The 15,555-nt window shown below is 44.0% G+C and overlaps 1 protein-coding gene across 4 annotated transcripts in view; it reads left to right on the top strand.

Moving 5' to 3' along the window:
* Positions 1-15,555, top strand: part of ascc3 (activating signal cointegrator 1 complex subunit 3) — a 148,503-nt gene that overhangs the window by 71,990 nt on the left and 60,958 nt on the right. For all 4 annotated transcript variants that reach the window (XM_026185176.2, XM_026185174.2, XM_026185177.2 and 1 more), the window contains 3 exons: positions 11,586-11,762; positions 11,863-11,934; positions 12,941-13,075. In XM_026185176.2, the coding sequence (XP_026040961.1) occupies positions 11,586-11,762; positions 11,863-11,934; positions 12,941-13,075 (384 nt within the window). The remainder of the gene's footprint in view (positions 1-11,585; positions 11,763-11,862; positions 11,935-12,940; positions 13,076-15,555) is intronic.

The following is a 15,555-nucleotide window of genomic DNA, read 5'->3' as shown; positions in this document are numbered from 1 at the left end:
CCAGCTGCCGTTAAACCCCGAAGAAGAAGAAGCTGTGTCCCAGAATTCATAGCGCGGCCCAGCTCAGTTTCCAACAATGGCGGCAGCTAGTTAGTTTTAATATTACTCTTATTATTCTTTCTGGGTCACAAAATAAACATTTAACATATTTTCAGGCGAGAATGTAGCTGTGTAAACCTCAAATATCTGCTCAGTTTATCAGGACACCGCATATTTTCAAAAGCGCTCCGACGTTTTCGGAGACGTCTGTTACCCACTAGCTCGATAGCTAGCCGGGAGGTCAAGGGTCACTAGAGCCGTGAGAACACCGGACTCCCGGCAAATCGTTTTCAAACCCACCGCTGTCTTTTGCTGCTCAGGTTAAACATGATATATGAGTCACTTAGATAACTTAAAAATGTTGTTGTTTGACTTTTTTCAGTGTTTTATTTGTTCCTGAGTAAATCGGTTTGGCTGAGATTAAAGTTATAGTTTTTACACAGCTGAATAAACGTCAAGCAGACAGCTGATCATCAGAAGTGTGAGATGCTGAGAATTTACTCCGGTGTCCTGTTATATTTTAGATAGCAAGGAGTTTATTAAACTTCAAACAATCTGCAGATTTCATTAAAATGTAATAAACTATCATCTTGTCTTTATTTTTAGTTTGCACCTGAAACACTTCAAGCTGTAAGCTAATGATAGTTATATAAGAGCAGATGCTGCTGGTGCAATAAGCTGTAGTTTTACTCCAATGGATGATGATCTGATTAGTCGACTAATCGCAAAAATACTCGGTGACTAGTCGACTATCAGAATAATCGATTGTGGCGGCCCTGGAGGATAATGGTAGGAGCAGCCGTGTGCAGCTTCAAGTGGGGTAGAGCAGCATGGACGCTGTGGCCACAGTGTTCTCTGTAGGCAAAGCACATCACCTCATGATCCCACTTGATAATTTACATTTTTCATTAAATATACAGTCTTTGAAAAACAAGTTCTGATGTTTGGTCTTTGTGTCCAGTTGATGCAAACAGGTCCCAGTCATGTTTCAGACACATCCAGTCCCTCTGGCATGTTGTTGCTGTGATAAGCAATCATCAGTTCACTGTCTGAGCTGCTGATTCCCTGTAATGATGACTGACGTGCGCAGGAAGCAACCTGGATATTTCCCATAGAGAGTGATTATCCAACTGTAGAAAGAGACAGAACTTAATTTCCAATAAGCCAGTGTGATGCAGTGCTGTCACATGTCAGTTCATGGAGGAATGTTAATAAGTGGAGAAGTCTATTTTTAGCCTGTCACTGACTCAACCTTGCATCTTATTCTGTGAACTGCATGTGAATCCAGAAAAATCTGCCAAAATACCAAATACATGTATGAATGTGTCCTTGGACCCGAATGATCTCAGTGTGCACCCAGTTCATGAAAGCCTTTGGATCATGCATCACACACAGCAGCACATGTGGCCCGTGTAGCATAAATATACATCTCAGCACCGCCTTTGAGTTGTATACGTAAGAGAGTAATGAGAAGATGAAAAGAAGACGATGGATAAATCTGACGTGTGTGTAAATCACATTAGCAGTGAGCCAAAGGATGCTGTCCATATGCATGACTGCTTTGTTCAGTGGTGGTTATTTATAGCAGCTCTTAGAGTTAATAATTCACCTGCCTGGCCTGTAAACCATCATCAGCAGTAATATCTTATCATCGCCATGAATCTTCACAAAGCCAGTAAGGAAGGGTTTGCAGTTATATACAAACTGTTTCTCTATAAAAGGTAGAGGAGGAATTCATTAGAACGAGGCGCAGGAACTCAGCATGCACCAATCAGAAGGTCAGTAGTTTGATTCCCAAAGTCCCAAAGCTGATCCCACAGTGTGAGTGCACTCCATGAAATCTGTGTGAAGCTGTGAATGTTGCTCTCAGCCAGTTAGAGCGCCACGTGGACCAGTTAGACCAGTTAGAGCGCCACGTGGACCAGTTAGAGCGCCACGTAGACCAGTTAGAGCGCCACGTAGACCAGTTAGAGCGCCACGTAGACCAGTTAGAGCGCCACGTAGACCAGTTAGAGCACCACATAGACCAGTTAGACCAGTTAGAGCGCCACGTGGACCAGTTAGAGCGCCACGTGGACCAGTTAGACCAGTTAGAGCGCCACGTGGACCAGTTAGAGCGCCACGTGGACCAGTTAGAGCGCCACGTAGACCAGTTAGAGCACCACATAGACCAGTTAGACCAGTTAGAGCGCCACGTGGACCAGTTAGAGCGCCACGTGGACCAGTTAGACCAGTTAGAGCGCCACGTAGACCAGGCCATTCACCATCTTGTCCTAATGCAAATGTGATTGGAGCGATGCACTGTTGGACCAAGTGTTTGTGAGGAGGAACAGTGTGGTAAAGACGTCAGAGCAGAGAAGCACGGAGCAGCACTGAAACACAGCGGCAGGGACGAGCTGCTGTGCTGAGCAGTGACTCTGACCTCTTTGGCGAGGTTAACCGCAAGGTAATTGAAAACTGGGCTGTACATGTGACCGCTGTTTATTCGGTTCACAGCCCATTTATCTGCAGGTTGAGCTGATATTACTGAAGAAGGGCTGACTGGGCTCTTTGTACACCTTGAAGTTGTGCTGCAGTGCACAAGTTTGAAGCCTCTTGACTGTCTGTGTAGTTGCCAGCAGACTGCATATGTGGTCAGGGCTTAACGATAGATGTAGAATGAAACCAGAGGTATTAGCAGAGAAACATGGCGCTCGTGGAAAGCACTGTGCCACAGCAGTAATTATGCTAGAAAGTAGAACTTTCAAGGAAAACGTTTGTTAAGCAAACCAGCGTTTGTGTTTTTATCCTCGGTGATTCTGTGCATGAAGGTTTAATCCTCACGTGACCGATGACATTCAAATGCTTTAAAAAGAGCTGCTCCAGTAGCTGCTCAAGGCCCTTTGAAGGTGGCTGCTGATGGATGAGTTTTGATTCTACAGTATAAGGACTTAACTCACCAAGAAAAGAAAAGCTTCACTGTTTCCATCAGCTTTTCGTGCACGCTTAGTAAGTCAATGGATATTATTGGAAACTCAGTTTTCCCCTCTACTGTTACACTGTACTGTACTGCACTAACAAAGCACAACCTATTCCAGCGTGCTGCTACAGTGTGGTGATACAGTGGTTAGCACGTTCGCCTCACTCCAGGAGGGCTCCTGTGTGAACCCCATTTCTCTGCTTAGGTTTTACTCCCACAGTCAAAATACAGAACTGTAAAGTGGGGGTTCTAAATTGGAAAATTGACCACAAAGTTGTTAAATAAATATCTGTTTATTTCTATGATACTTTGCTAGGAGTAAAATAGGTGTTGGGTGGCCGGACTAGAGCTATTCTGCTTGAGTATCTCTAAGTTTTTGCCATAAAGCTGATCAAGGAGCCTCTTTGGTTTGGTTGGCCCAGGGGTCTCGTGAAGCAGAAAATGGGTATTGCCCCAAAAGGGCTGTGGCACTGGCAGTTGCTGAAGAAAAAAAAATAGAGTCTGAGCACAGTTAAGGGAGGCCATGGAGTAGGGCTGCTCAATTAATCGAATTTTAATCACGATTACGATCTGGGCTTTCAACGATCATTAAAAATGACTGAGCCGATTATTAGCCCCTCCCTCATTTATCCGCGACACCTTAAAGGCCGGTCCGTGAAAATATTGTCGGGCATAAACCGTCCGTGGCGCAAAAAAGGTTGGAGACCGCTGATTAAGAGGACCCGAGGGAAGCTCGGAAAGCTAAGCAGAAGTTATTTGGAGAGTGACTGCCGTTGGTTGAAAAGAGTTTAAAAAAATAAACTTCAGTGGTGTTGCACACTATTTTATATTATTTTTTAAAGTCATTGTTAACCCTTTAAAGCCGGTCAGAGCTGCACGCTCCGTTTTGCGTAACTATTGTTAAATCCCTGTAGAACCTGAACCGTGTAAGCTAGCGCAATAATTTGTTTTGCATATGAAACCGGAGGAGTTGTACTTACATCTGATGCCATCAGCTTGTCCTCGGTCACGGTTTCCTTCCACATAAAGCTTTGCAAAAATTGCATAAAAAGCGCTTGCAGCAACAAAAACATAATATTCCAGAAACACGCTTTGCCGATCCTGTCAGCTGTTCGTAACACTTCCCACAGTGAAATGATGCACCTGCTGTTTTCTTTGCAAATCTGCATCATAGGATTGTTTTTTGTTTTTCCTGCAGTATAAAAAAATTGCTGTATCTCCAAAATAAAACTATGAAGACACTCAAAATAAATTTCCTGTGGTGGGAAACTATTTTTTGCAACTTTATTGTATTTAAAGTTTTGAGGGATAAGCCTCTTAAATTTCTCCAAGTAGAAATATATGTAAACAAAACAAAAGCGATTTTCAATTTTTTTTGTAGTTTATTGCACTTTTTTGCAATTTATGTAATTACTATGGACTTAATGCATACATATTATTAAAATATGGGCTATAACAGTTGTATTGATGTATAGCAACTTGAAATGCTCCCACAAATGGCACTACAGCATGTAAAAAAAATAATATAAGCTCTGGTGGACTTGGTTCTATAGTAGGTCTTAAAGGGTTAAATAAATATCGTCAAATAATCGTGATCTCAATTTCAGTGAAAATAATCGTGATTATCATTTTTGCCATAATCGAGCAGCCCTACCATGGAGGACTACTTTGGGCAGCCCACAAAGAAGTTCTGGCAAGCTGTCCTGGAAGGACTTGACACAGGCCATTTGCAGTCAGGAAGGACTCTGATGACCTGATATTGAGATGCTGTTGGTGGTGGAAACAGTACTTTGACGAACGCTTCATTCCAGTCAAAGTAGCCGACGCAGAGGAAGCAGAGCCTGAGGACTGTGGGAAAGTCTTATGAATTATACTGGTATGCTGGCAGAGGTCACTGGGGGAGTTGAGAAGCTCCCTGCAGCCAAGACACTGGGTTTGGATGTGATGCTAAAGACTAGACACTGTGGGGTCTTGGTTACCTGGAGCGTGTGCTCCAGTTACTGAGGTATTATTCTGCCCAGTTTATTTCAGGATGCTGGAAGGGAACCTCCAGCCAGCTGTCCAAACTTGGACCTAGGAGGAACAGTGCAAACAGTCTGCATGTGCTTTGTAGACTTGAAGAACGCTTACGGCCCTGGAGGCACCTGTACTGCAGGAGAATAGGGCCCCTGCTGCTATGGGCCATTAGGTCCGTGTATAACCAAAGGTAGAGATCTCTTGGCCCAAAGCAGAGCACTCAGTGGACCATGGTTGGCCCCTTTGTCCAATCCTGTTCTTGATTTTCATGGACAATAATCAGCCTATAGTCAGGCTGAGGAGTGCGTCCACTTTGGCTCAGAAATGTATCACTGTGGTTCTGTTGGGTTCATCGGAGCATGACCTGCAGCATGCCGTGTGAAACAGCTAGGATGAGAGCCAGCACCTTCAGGTTTTTGGAGATCTTACTCATGAGTGATTAGCAGGAATGCAGATGTACCCAACTGTCGTGGTGAAGACAAAGCTGAGCTTTTGATTTCCTACTTTATCTGCATTCCAAACCTCACCTATAATCATGAAATCTGAGAAATAACCAAAAATTAAGATCATAAATACGAGGCCCCGCCTCCACATGGTGACCTGGTTTAGGCTTAGAAATAGGCTGAGGAGCTCAGCCATCTGGAGCGATCTGGGACTAGAGCTGCTGCCTCAAGTCTGTCCAAAGAAGCCAGTTGAACTGGTTTGGGAATTTGGTTAGGATTGACTGGACGGGATTGGCTGGGAATGCTTTGTGGATTTTTGGAATATCCTCCTTAGGCTCCAGCCACGTGGAAGATTATGGATGGATGGAGTATAATTCCCAGGATCAAGGTGATGCATGGCTTGTCTTCTGGTTGGCATGTATGCTGCAAACCCAATTACCGTGTGTCTCATTTAAGGCTGGTAGTGAAAATGGTTGCTTGACAGTTTTTATAACGTGCAGTGTTTCATCATGGATAGCCGACGTTACTCCTGGAACGTCTCGTCGTTTCTCCCAGGCTTCCTGTGACTGAGAAACCTGACAGGAGCTCAGAGGGCTCTGCCAGCTGTGTACAACTGTAGTTATTACAAAGTAGAAGTGCTGACTGTGTGCAATGCAGGCATAGGGAAGGAAATACATAATGTTTAATTTGTTTATACTGCTGGGTGGCACCTCCCTTCCTGTAACATTCAGCATGTTGTGAAAGGTGGCAAACGTGATGCATCTGGGAGTCTGTCACTAAAAAGCAAGACTTAATGACTTTTTAATGACCCAATCTGACACTGTGACGAGCAGGAAACCTGTTTGTTTCTTCTTGTATGTACGTGAGAACTTGTTTACAACGTGTAGTCCACCCTCCAACAGAAGATTTTGGGTACCAGCGGAGCGCCTGGCAGACCTCCCCCTCCTTCATCTCTCTGTCCAATTATTGCCACACCTGACAGACTGCTATAATTGTTTGTGCTGAAGGAATTACGCTGGCTGCTGCCGATGCGCTAGGTGCTTAAGTTCACATCCTCAGACACATTAATATGGAAATCCCTGTAAACTAAATATTTGTCCCCCTTTTTATGCAAATGTCTTAGAACAAAGCCAGATATCACTTTGATGTTTTGCTTCGAAGAGGTTTAGTTTTCACTGCCTTTTCTTGGCTCGGTATAGCGCTACCAATTATGCCCTGCATTCAAGATAAAACTCCCTCTAACCTTTATGAAAAAAGTAAAGGTTACTGTGCTGTACAGCTTCTTCTTTATGGTTTCAGCAGCATCTGTGTTCTACCGAAGCTCACAGACACACATTTTATAACAAGGTTCATTCAGTGGAATGCTTATTGTGTTTAATGCTAGAAGAATATACCGTTTTTATGAGTTTGTTAAGTTGGCTCATCCATGAATTTCACTGGGGCAGATGTAGAGATACTGTGCTATTATAGCTAGGGCTGCCACGATTACGTCGACTATCAAAATCGTCGACGACTGATTTAATAGTCGGCGCCTCGTTTGAAGCTTTGTAAGATCACAAAAGACCCAGGAATAAGTAGCAGGATTTAAGAGTGTAATAACGGACTGAAACAGAAGATGGCAGCACTGCATGTACAAGGATGCCAGCTGCCGTTAAACCCCGAAGAAGAAGAAGCTGTGTCCCAGAATTCATAGCGCGGCCCAGCTCAGTTTCCAACAATGGCGGCAGCTAGTTAGTTTTAATGTTACTCTTATTATTCTTTCTGGGTCACAAAATAAACGTTTAACATATTTTCAGGCGAGAATGTAGCTGTGTAAACCTCAAATATCTGCTCAGTTTATCAGGACACCACATATTTTCAAAAGCGCTCCGACGTTTTCGGAGACGTCTGTTACCCACTAGCTCGATAGCTAGCCGGGGGCTAGCTCACTAGCGCCGTGAGAACACCGGACTCCCGGCAAATCGTTTTCAAACCCACCGCCGTCTTTCCTACTCAGGTTAAACATGATATATGAGTCACTTAGATAACTTAAAATGTTATTGTTTGGCTTTTTTTAGTATTTTATTTGTTCCTGAGTAAATCGGTTTGGCTGAGATTAAAGTTATAGTTTTTACACAGCTGAATAAACGTCAAGCAGACAGCTGATTATCAGAAGTGTGAGATGCTGGAGAATTTACTCTGGTGTCCTGTTATATTTTAGATAGCAAGGAGTTTATTAAACTTCACCGAAACAATCTGCAAATTTCATTAAACTTTAATAAACTATCATCTTGTCTTTATTTTTAGTTAGCACCTTAAACACTTCAAGCTGTAAGCTAATGATAGTTATATAAGAGCAGATGCTGCTGGTGCAATAAGCTGTAGTTTTACGTCCAATGGATGATGATCTGATTAGTCGACTAATCGCAGAAATACTCTGTGACTAGTCGACTATCAGAATAATCGATTGTGGCAGCCCTAATGATAACATGTACTTGTCCTTAGTGCGCTCTTGTAATAGGTTTCTGTTGAAGCCCCTGACATGCTCGTCATGCACTTACAAACTGATCCTTTAAGTTACAAACTGATTACATCACACACATCAGTACTCAGACTCAGGTCCAGCTTTCTTTGTGCTATAATGTGCTGTAATGGAAAAACTGTGAGAAAATAAAATAAATCATTCTACAATAAATGTACCTAAAAAGAGAATTAAGGGTGTTTTAGGAGCCTGCAGGACTGATAACAGATTAACTAGAGGCCATGATTTGAGGGAAGAATAAAAAAGGAAACTGAATTTCTCCATTATTATGTTCAACACTGTTTCCCAGATTCAAAATGATTAAGTAGCTAGCTTTCACATTGTATCCATTTATTTCAGAGAAGGGAAACAAAGTAGCGCATGCCTCAAGAAAGGTCATTTATCAATGTGTAGCCACTTCCTCTGCTTCTGCAACAAACATGCAACCTAGAAAGTACATTGCAACATATATATCCAGCCTCATAAAGCGTGATGTTAACAGCACTGGGAGGAACTAATCCTCTTTAAAGGACCTGTTTCAGTATTTGTGGAAAGACGCTTGGCGAGGCATAAACTAAAGCCGGTGTCCCAGTCATGGCAGTGTAACCTGGTGTTACCTGCACTCTGTTTGAGCTACAACAGAGTGCAAACACACTAATGACTTCACAGATATTCATTTTATTCCACTCATTACCCACTCCCTGCAAGGGAATTGGTTATTTTAGCTGCTGATCACAATGAATCTGATGATTCCACAAATGTACCTGAAACAGGATCCAGAGAAGCAGTTCAGTTCCTATTTGTGCAACTTCAAATGTACTGCAGCCTCTTTAACTCTCTGCATAATGAGCTCAGTGCATGTCTGTGTGTGTGGAGGCTCCACAGCATTGCTGTGAGTGTGCACTGAAGCCCTGGTTGGGCCGCAGGGATTGGTTAGATCTTATCTTGATAGGATGGTTTGACAGGTACTGCATCACATTAAAGGCCTTACCAATCTTCCCTGTCACTTCCAGCAGGAGGCATATAGATAGGGCAGTCCGCCCCTCCACCAGCGCCTTCTCACCCACGTTGATACACAACATATTGAATCTTCTTCGAGTTTCAAAGACAGATTAAAGACACTAAATGAGCACGATGGGTTTTTTGTCCCTGAAGTCAAGGACATAGTACATGTCAAAGCTACTTCCCCCCTCACCCTTTTTTCCTGTAAATGGTGCAATAGGAAAAGTCCTCCCCCCCCCCCCCCCCCCAAAAAAAAACTAAACAAAAAACACCTTTTTTGAGACAGGAGCACAAGACGAACTGATAACAGCTGGTACTGCACCCAGTGTTTAGCAACACTGTGCTTGTTGTTGTCATTATAAAGAAATGACAGAATGGTAACAAAGACTGGAGGGATGCAGTTTTTTCACAGCCTGCTTCAATGTCTTTAGTATGCAGGATAAATTCAGCCCTAAATCCCTTTACAGCAGCAGTCAGACAGTTCATCATTTTTGTGGACTGAATTGATCGGTGCTTCATCAACTAATGACCTTCAGTTTGCACTGGTTTACTTTGAAGCCAAGTGCAAAGTTCCTGAGTGGAGAATTTGCAGCCACCACCTTCAGGCGATGGTACTCAACGAGTAAAGTCCCCTAACGAACGAGGTGATGTTGCAAAGAGTTTAGATCATGAGTGAGGGAAACGTGGTGACAGTCAAACCTGCAGCACTTTACTGCTGAGCTGTGGCAAAGAGAGAGGTGGCCATGGAGACAGGGAAGATCAGTAATTAAGCTAATGTGCTGTTTGTAAGATTGGAAAGCTGCAGTCAGCTGAGACTGGAGAAGGCACCCGATGATGATGAAACCTTTCTCCCACTGAAAACATCCAGATGAACAGAATCAACTATTGGTGAACCCTGTAGTGTGACTGTTTGAGTACATTGTAGCAAAGATGCAGAAGGAGATGGTGAAAGCAGCAAACTGTACACTGAGTAACCAGCATGCCATCCTCTCTGTGGTCAACTGATCATTGTATTGGACTCTGCTTCACGTTGATTCGTCATGTTACTCATTAACATTGCAATTGTTCAAAATCTAACAGATGGTATCACTGAATGTATAAACGGGATTGAATATTATACAGTGTGGTGAGTATGACACCATCTGTAATGTGTTGCTTTTTGTAAATGTGTGGACACCTGTGACTGATTTGGACCCACACAGTGATCGGGTGACGTTTCCTTTCTGTGTACTTCATTTGCACACGCTGAGTTTTTGTTCCAGCTTTCCAGCTGACTCCACCCTCTCCACTCTGGCCCCCGGCCTCAATAAATAGAGGAGAGACTTCATTAGACTGATTACTTCCACCTGCCGGCACTGCCCCATGAGCCACACCTACCCTTCAGCAGAACTGAAGACCACACCCCTGCCACGCCCCCCACCGCCCGACGGAGGCCGGGGCGACATCACTTTTATTAATATTTTGAAAAACAAGTTATGGGTACATATTTGCATAACTTTTTAGGTATATGTACAAGTAGCGGTAATTACAGGTATGAAACATGTGCTGTGCTTCATAAATGAGTAACAAATGTAGTACATAACAATAACCTACAGCACACCAGAAAAATAGATTCAGACTACCTTTCAGGCTCAGGTGCAGCGACACGGCTTTAACAAGAAGAAAAGTCAGTCATTCACCATCTTTCTCTTCTTCCTGCCACTGAAACCACCAAAGTCCTCTCCTCCAGTGTCGGAGACGAACAGGCTCAGGATGGCTTCGTCATCCACTCTCAGCTTCTCTCCTTCGTTGTCACTTTCAAAACCAAACAAATCCTTGTTGTCAGAGTCGAACACCCTCAGAAGGGCCGTGGCGGTGTCCTCCTCTCCATCATGCAGCAGTCCAGCCCTTCGAAATCCGCTGGTGATCGTGGATGTTTTCACACTTTTCCACGCTGTCAGAATCCACCGGTGGAGTTGGGCATAACTTGCTTTTCGCAAGTTTATCGCTGCTCGTCAGCCGCGCCTCCCGCTGAACGCGTAGCGCTACTTTGAAGTTTGTATTTCGCGCTACTTGTACGGCACTACGTTGCCTGGCGGACGGACATGTGACCAACATACCACTCTTGAACCCCGATACTGTGTGTCTGATCACATGCCCTTCCGCCAGGCAACGTAGTGCCGTACAACAGAGGAACAAACAAAACAAATCGTCTTACGATATGACAAAAATCACGGACAATCCATAGAAAAGAAGCACCTGACTAAAAGCCGCAGGGTTCAAAGCTTGTGCAAAAAGTAGCGGCTTATAGCCCGACAATTACGGTAAATATTTCTAAGCATAAATGACAATCAACAATATAAATGTAACACTGGGAGACAAACCTTCCTGCAACGACATGTATTGATGTGCCATCCTGCAGCTGTTGGACTGCCTGAGCATCCTCTGCAGGGTCCAGGTATCACCTCATGCTATCAGCACTCACACTGATTCTAGCCAAATTCAGAACTAGTGAAAATGAGTCAGAAAAGATGAGAAGGTGGCGTGCACCTGTGAAACTGGTATTATTTTAACCTTTCTTTGTGCCTAGATTAAACCCTGAGATGGACTCTGGTCTAACTACAACAGTATGTGGTTTTGGGTTTAGGTGGAGTCCACCCAGAGCATGATCAGGATTCTGGGACTGTCTGCTACCCTGCCTAACTATCTGGATGTGGCCACCTTCCTACATGTCAACCCATATATTGGTCTCTTCTTCTTCGACGGTCGCTTCAGACCAGTGCCTCTGGGACAGACCTTTGTTGGCATCAAAACCAACAACAAGGTATGAACATTTAAGATGGATGTACAGAAAAATAGGACTGGTAATGTTTAGAAGTGCTAAGAGCTGTGATTGTATCCTGTTCACTGTGCTTCCTGTTCAGATCCAGCAGATCCATGACATGGAGGAGGTTTGTTATGACAAAGTTCTGGAACAGGTGAAGGCAGGTCACCAGGTAAGGGCTTTTCTTTGTGTTTGACCCAGGTGTGTGGGCTTTGGTGGGGACACAGGATTCATCGAGCCTGTGTTATACTGTGTGTAACCCACGGACTGAGCTCCGCCTGAGGCATCCAGTCTGAACGTGTATTTGTAGCATCTCTCAGCTCTTCAGTGCCCGCACTCTGTTGAAGAGTCATTTTTTCTGCATGCCTGTACTTCCTGATTGCTTTAGCCCTAAAGCCCAGCAGCATGCATGCTTCCTAACACCACCCGTGTGGAGTGATGTTGGTGTAGCGCCACAATCTTTTCCTCCCAAATATTTCCCTGAACTTTTTCATGAATAGCAACCGTGCTGCAGTAAATATTTTGTGTGAACCTTTTGGAATGAACACCTGTTATCTAAATTCTCTCAAGTCCTTATCTCCCCCGGTTTTACCTCCCCCTCCTTCCCCATCCACCCACCCCCTCCACTCATTCTGCTTCCACTCTGCAGCCTGTTGGGAACAGGAGAGCTGTGAATTCAGACTTTACCGTTTAGCTTCCATCTGCTGCAGGAGTTGAGCAGCCTATTGAGGACTGTTGTTATCCTGTCTGCATCTTTTTTCCAAGCAGCCCACATACACGCTCCGGTTTTCCGAGCTTCCCCCTCTTTGTCCGATTGCTTCCCTCAGAGGCAAAGCTGATATGAACTTTTCTGTAGTCTCTGGTTTGATTGTCCAAAACATGAAACGTGCTGCACACATGTGTTTGTGGTTGGACGGTTTCACTGCTACAGTCTAGAGCTTACTGCTCAGCCAGCGATCCTTCTTCTTCTCTCAGTAATGAATTGTCAGGAAGTGGCTGTGACATATATTAATTGACGTGATTTTCTTTAAGACTCCCCAGGCTCGCCGAGTGTCTCACTGCTCTGTTCGAGCTGAACTCAGCGTGGCTGTAACGGTGCAGCGAGATTACTAAAGCGTCTCTGTGTCACTGGGCTGTGTTAATATTCTGGTGTGTTGAAGCCGTGTGTTTGTGCCCAGGTGATGGTGTTTGTCCATGCTCGTAATGCCACAGTGAGGACGGCCATGGGGCTCATCGAGATGGCGAAGAACCGTGGAGAGATTTGTTTCTTTCAACCAGACCAAGGGTCAGACTACGGCCAGTGTGAGAAACAGGTAACAAGTGTCCACACATCGTTTCATGTGATCGTGTTCAGCGAGAACCTTCAGATACATCTAGGAAATGTTGAATGCATGTGGCTGATTAAAGACAGCACAGCGCTGTCAGGGTGTGTGATGAGGTATTTTTAGATTCAGCATTTTCACAGCCTGGAGGATCAAGTGGGGCAAACCTGCAGAGCAGCACATCACACGTTATGGAGGAATGTTTTGCAGACTAATTGGAGAAGAAAAGTGACGTTCCTCATTTTATTCCAAGACAAATACTTCATGAGAACAAACAGGAAAAGGCAGCAACACTGCCAGGAATGATTAAAGAGCTGCAGGTTTCACTGGTAGATTGATTAGTGATTAGTGCGCTGCTCGCACACGAGCCCAGAGCCTAATGCAGTAATCGGGTGTGTCCGGTTCCCTAACACTGAGACAACTAGCTCTCTAACAAACTTGGTTACAGACTTTAGGGCAGTTAGAGACTTTGAACCTGCAGACAGGAAACCACATCGTGTGTGTTAGATGAATATAATGCAAACAGTTTGCAACAGAGACCAGGGGGCTCCACGCGCCCGGCTGTGGGACGCCGTCTGGCAACCATGAGGTAATATAGAGAAGCACGGCTTTCATTTTCCCCCAACACTGTTTAGCTTTGACACCATAATGCGTGCGAGCGCAGGCGTGAGGGTGGAACACCGATGGCGTGCGTGCGTGTAATTAATGGTCTTTGTGCTGTGAGGGTACACAGAGGTGGAGCTATATTTTCCCTCCGAGGACGGTCAGTCAGATGCCAAGTCCCATATTTAAATCTCCTGCCTGGGAAGGCAGAGTGATAAATTTAGTAACCTTTTCCTCTGTTCCCCGGGGCTCAGCCAAGATTGATGTGTCTCTAATCTTCTTTCTATTTAAATGGGTTATGTATACAAATCAGATCACTTTTCATGCTTTCTAAAACTGGAAATAGCGACGAGAGATTACGTCGGGGGACTGAAGCGATGCGCTGTGGCCTGGTTAGTCTTTGAAGCAGTACTTAAAAAGCAATTGTGTAACTGTTCCTTTAGTTTCTGTGCACGCAGGAAGTTTTATGTGCACCAGCTGAAAATGGTTTTGCCTGTGTCCCAACATAATGAGTATTATCCGTTCCATTAGTTCATCTTTGAGTGTTTGTCAGTCAGACTTGCTCTGGTGAAGGAAGGGGCACGGGGCTGACTCGACTCTAAGCCCACACAGAGATAATGCACTGCTTATTTGCACACTGCAAATTGCCCCACATTAATATTTATAGGTGTTTTTTTTTAATCTCCAATATCCATATGTGGTGAATAAAGCCCCTATAAGGTCAGACGTATAATCAGCGTTTATTTATCCAGCTTTAAAAGTCGCTCCGTTTTCCCGTCTCCCGTCTGTATTATTTAATTGGCTTTATCTGGGGTTTGGAGAGGCTGTCAGTCAAGCTCGATATCTGAATGTGCCACTACAGTCTAATCTAGTTACACAGGACGTGTGGTGTGCTCTCGAATGAAAAGAGTCTTTTTAAAGAACTACTTTAGATCCATGCTGTTGGATCGAGTGTGTGTATTCTTGGCTTTACAGTTCTATGTTCTGAAACACGAGGTGTGCCATCGTCTCACTAAAATAAAGAAGAGCTTCCCTGAAGAGACGTCGTTTACTCTCCTCAGAAAGGATCATTTACTCGTGTCTCCTGTTCGAGCTTCAGCGAGTCAGCTGTTCGATCCACACTGATGCTGGGAGTGAACAGGGCCGGATCTACAGGCGTTGCCTTTTATTAAAAACACATATGCAGGTGTTACATGTGGTTCAAATGATTCAATGCAGTCAGTATACACACGTTTCTATAACGGGATTATTTTCCATAATGAAACATCTAAGTTAGGTAACACACGCACATGTGTGGAGCCCAATAAGTATCAAATGCAGAAAGCTGCACAGCATGGGCGGTTACTTACAAACACAGGGATAACTGAAGTTTCACTTTGTTAGAAAACATCAAGTTGTTGCTGAAATTTACACAAAATGTCAGAAATCTTGAACAGAAATGTAAACCTCCTTTTTCAGGATGTGTTGGGTTCACCCTCTGGGGAGCTCGACCGCACATCGTTGCTCCTTTTTTGTATGTTGTTTGGTCTCATTTCATCAGCTCAGTGTGAATCTACACTGATTGTTTCATCGTCATGCTGCAGTAACACAACTGATCTGAAATCACACAAAAACATCAAATCCTGGTAGTAGTTTAGCCCACAGACATGTTGAGTGAATTGTTTTAATAACTTGGATTGCAAACATAAACTGTAAAATTTGAAAACACGTATGAACAATAAATTCATAAAACAACTATTTATCTAAAAATGCAGCCAGCACATCTGGCATCTTTAACATTTTCTACAACCACTTAAAACTATTACAATAACTAAAGTGAGAGAACAATCAGGCGTCACAATGAGATGCACCACAAATTATTTGTGCCA

This window comes from Astatotilapia calliptera, chromosome 11, assembly GCF_964374335.1.
Source record: "Astatotilapia calliptera chromosome 11, fAstCal68.1, whole genome shotgun sequence".
Lineage (NCBI taxonomy): Eukaryota > Metazoa > Chordata > Actinopteri > Cichliformes > Cichlidae > Astatotilapia > Astatotilapia calliptera.
Note: the sequence above shows the minus strand (reverse complement) of the source record. Positions and strands in the feature narration are given on the sequence as shown.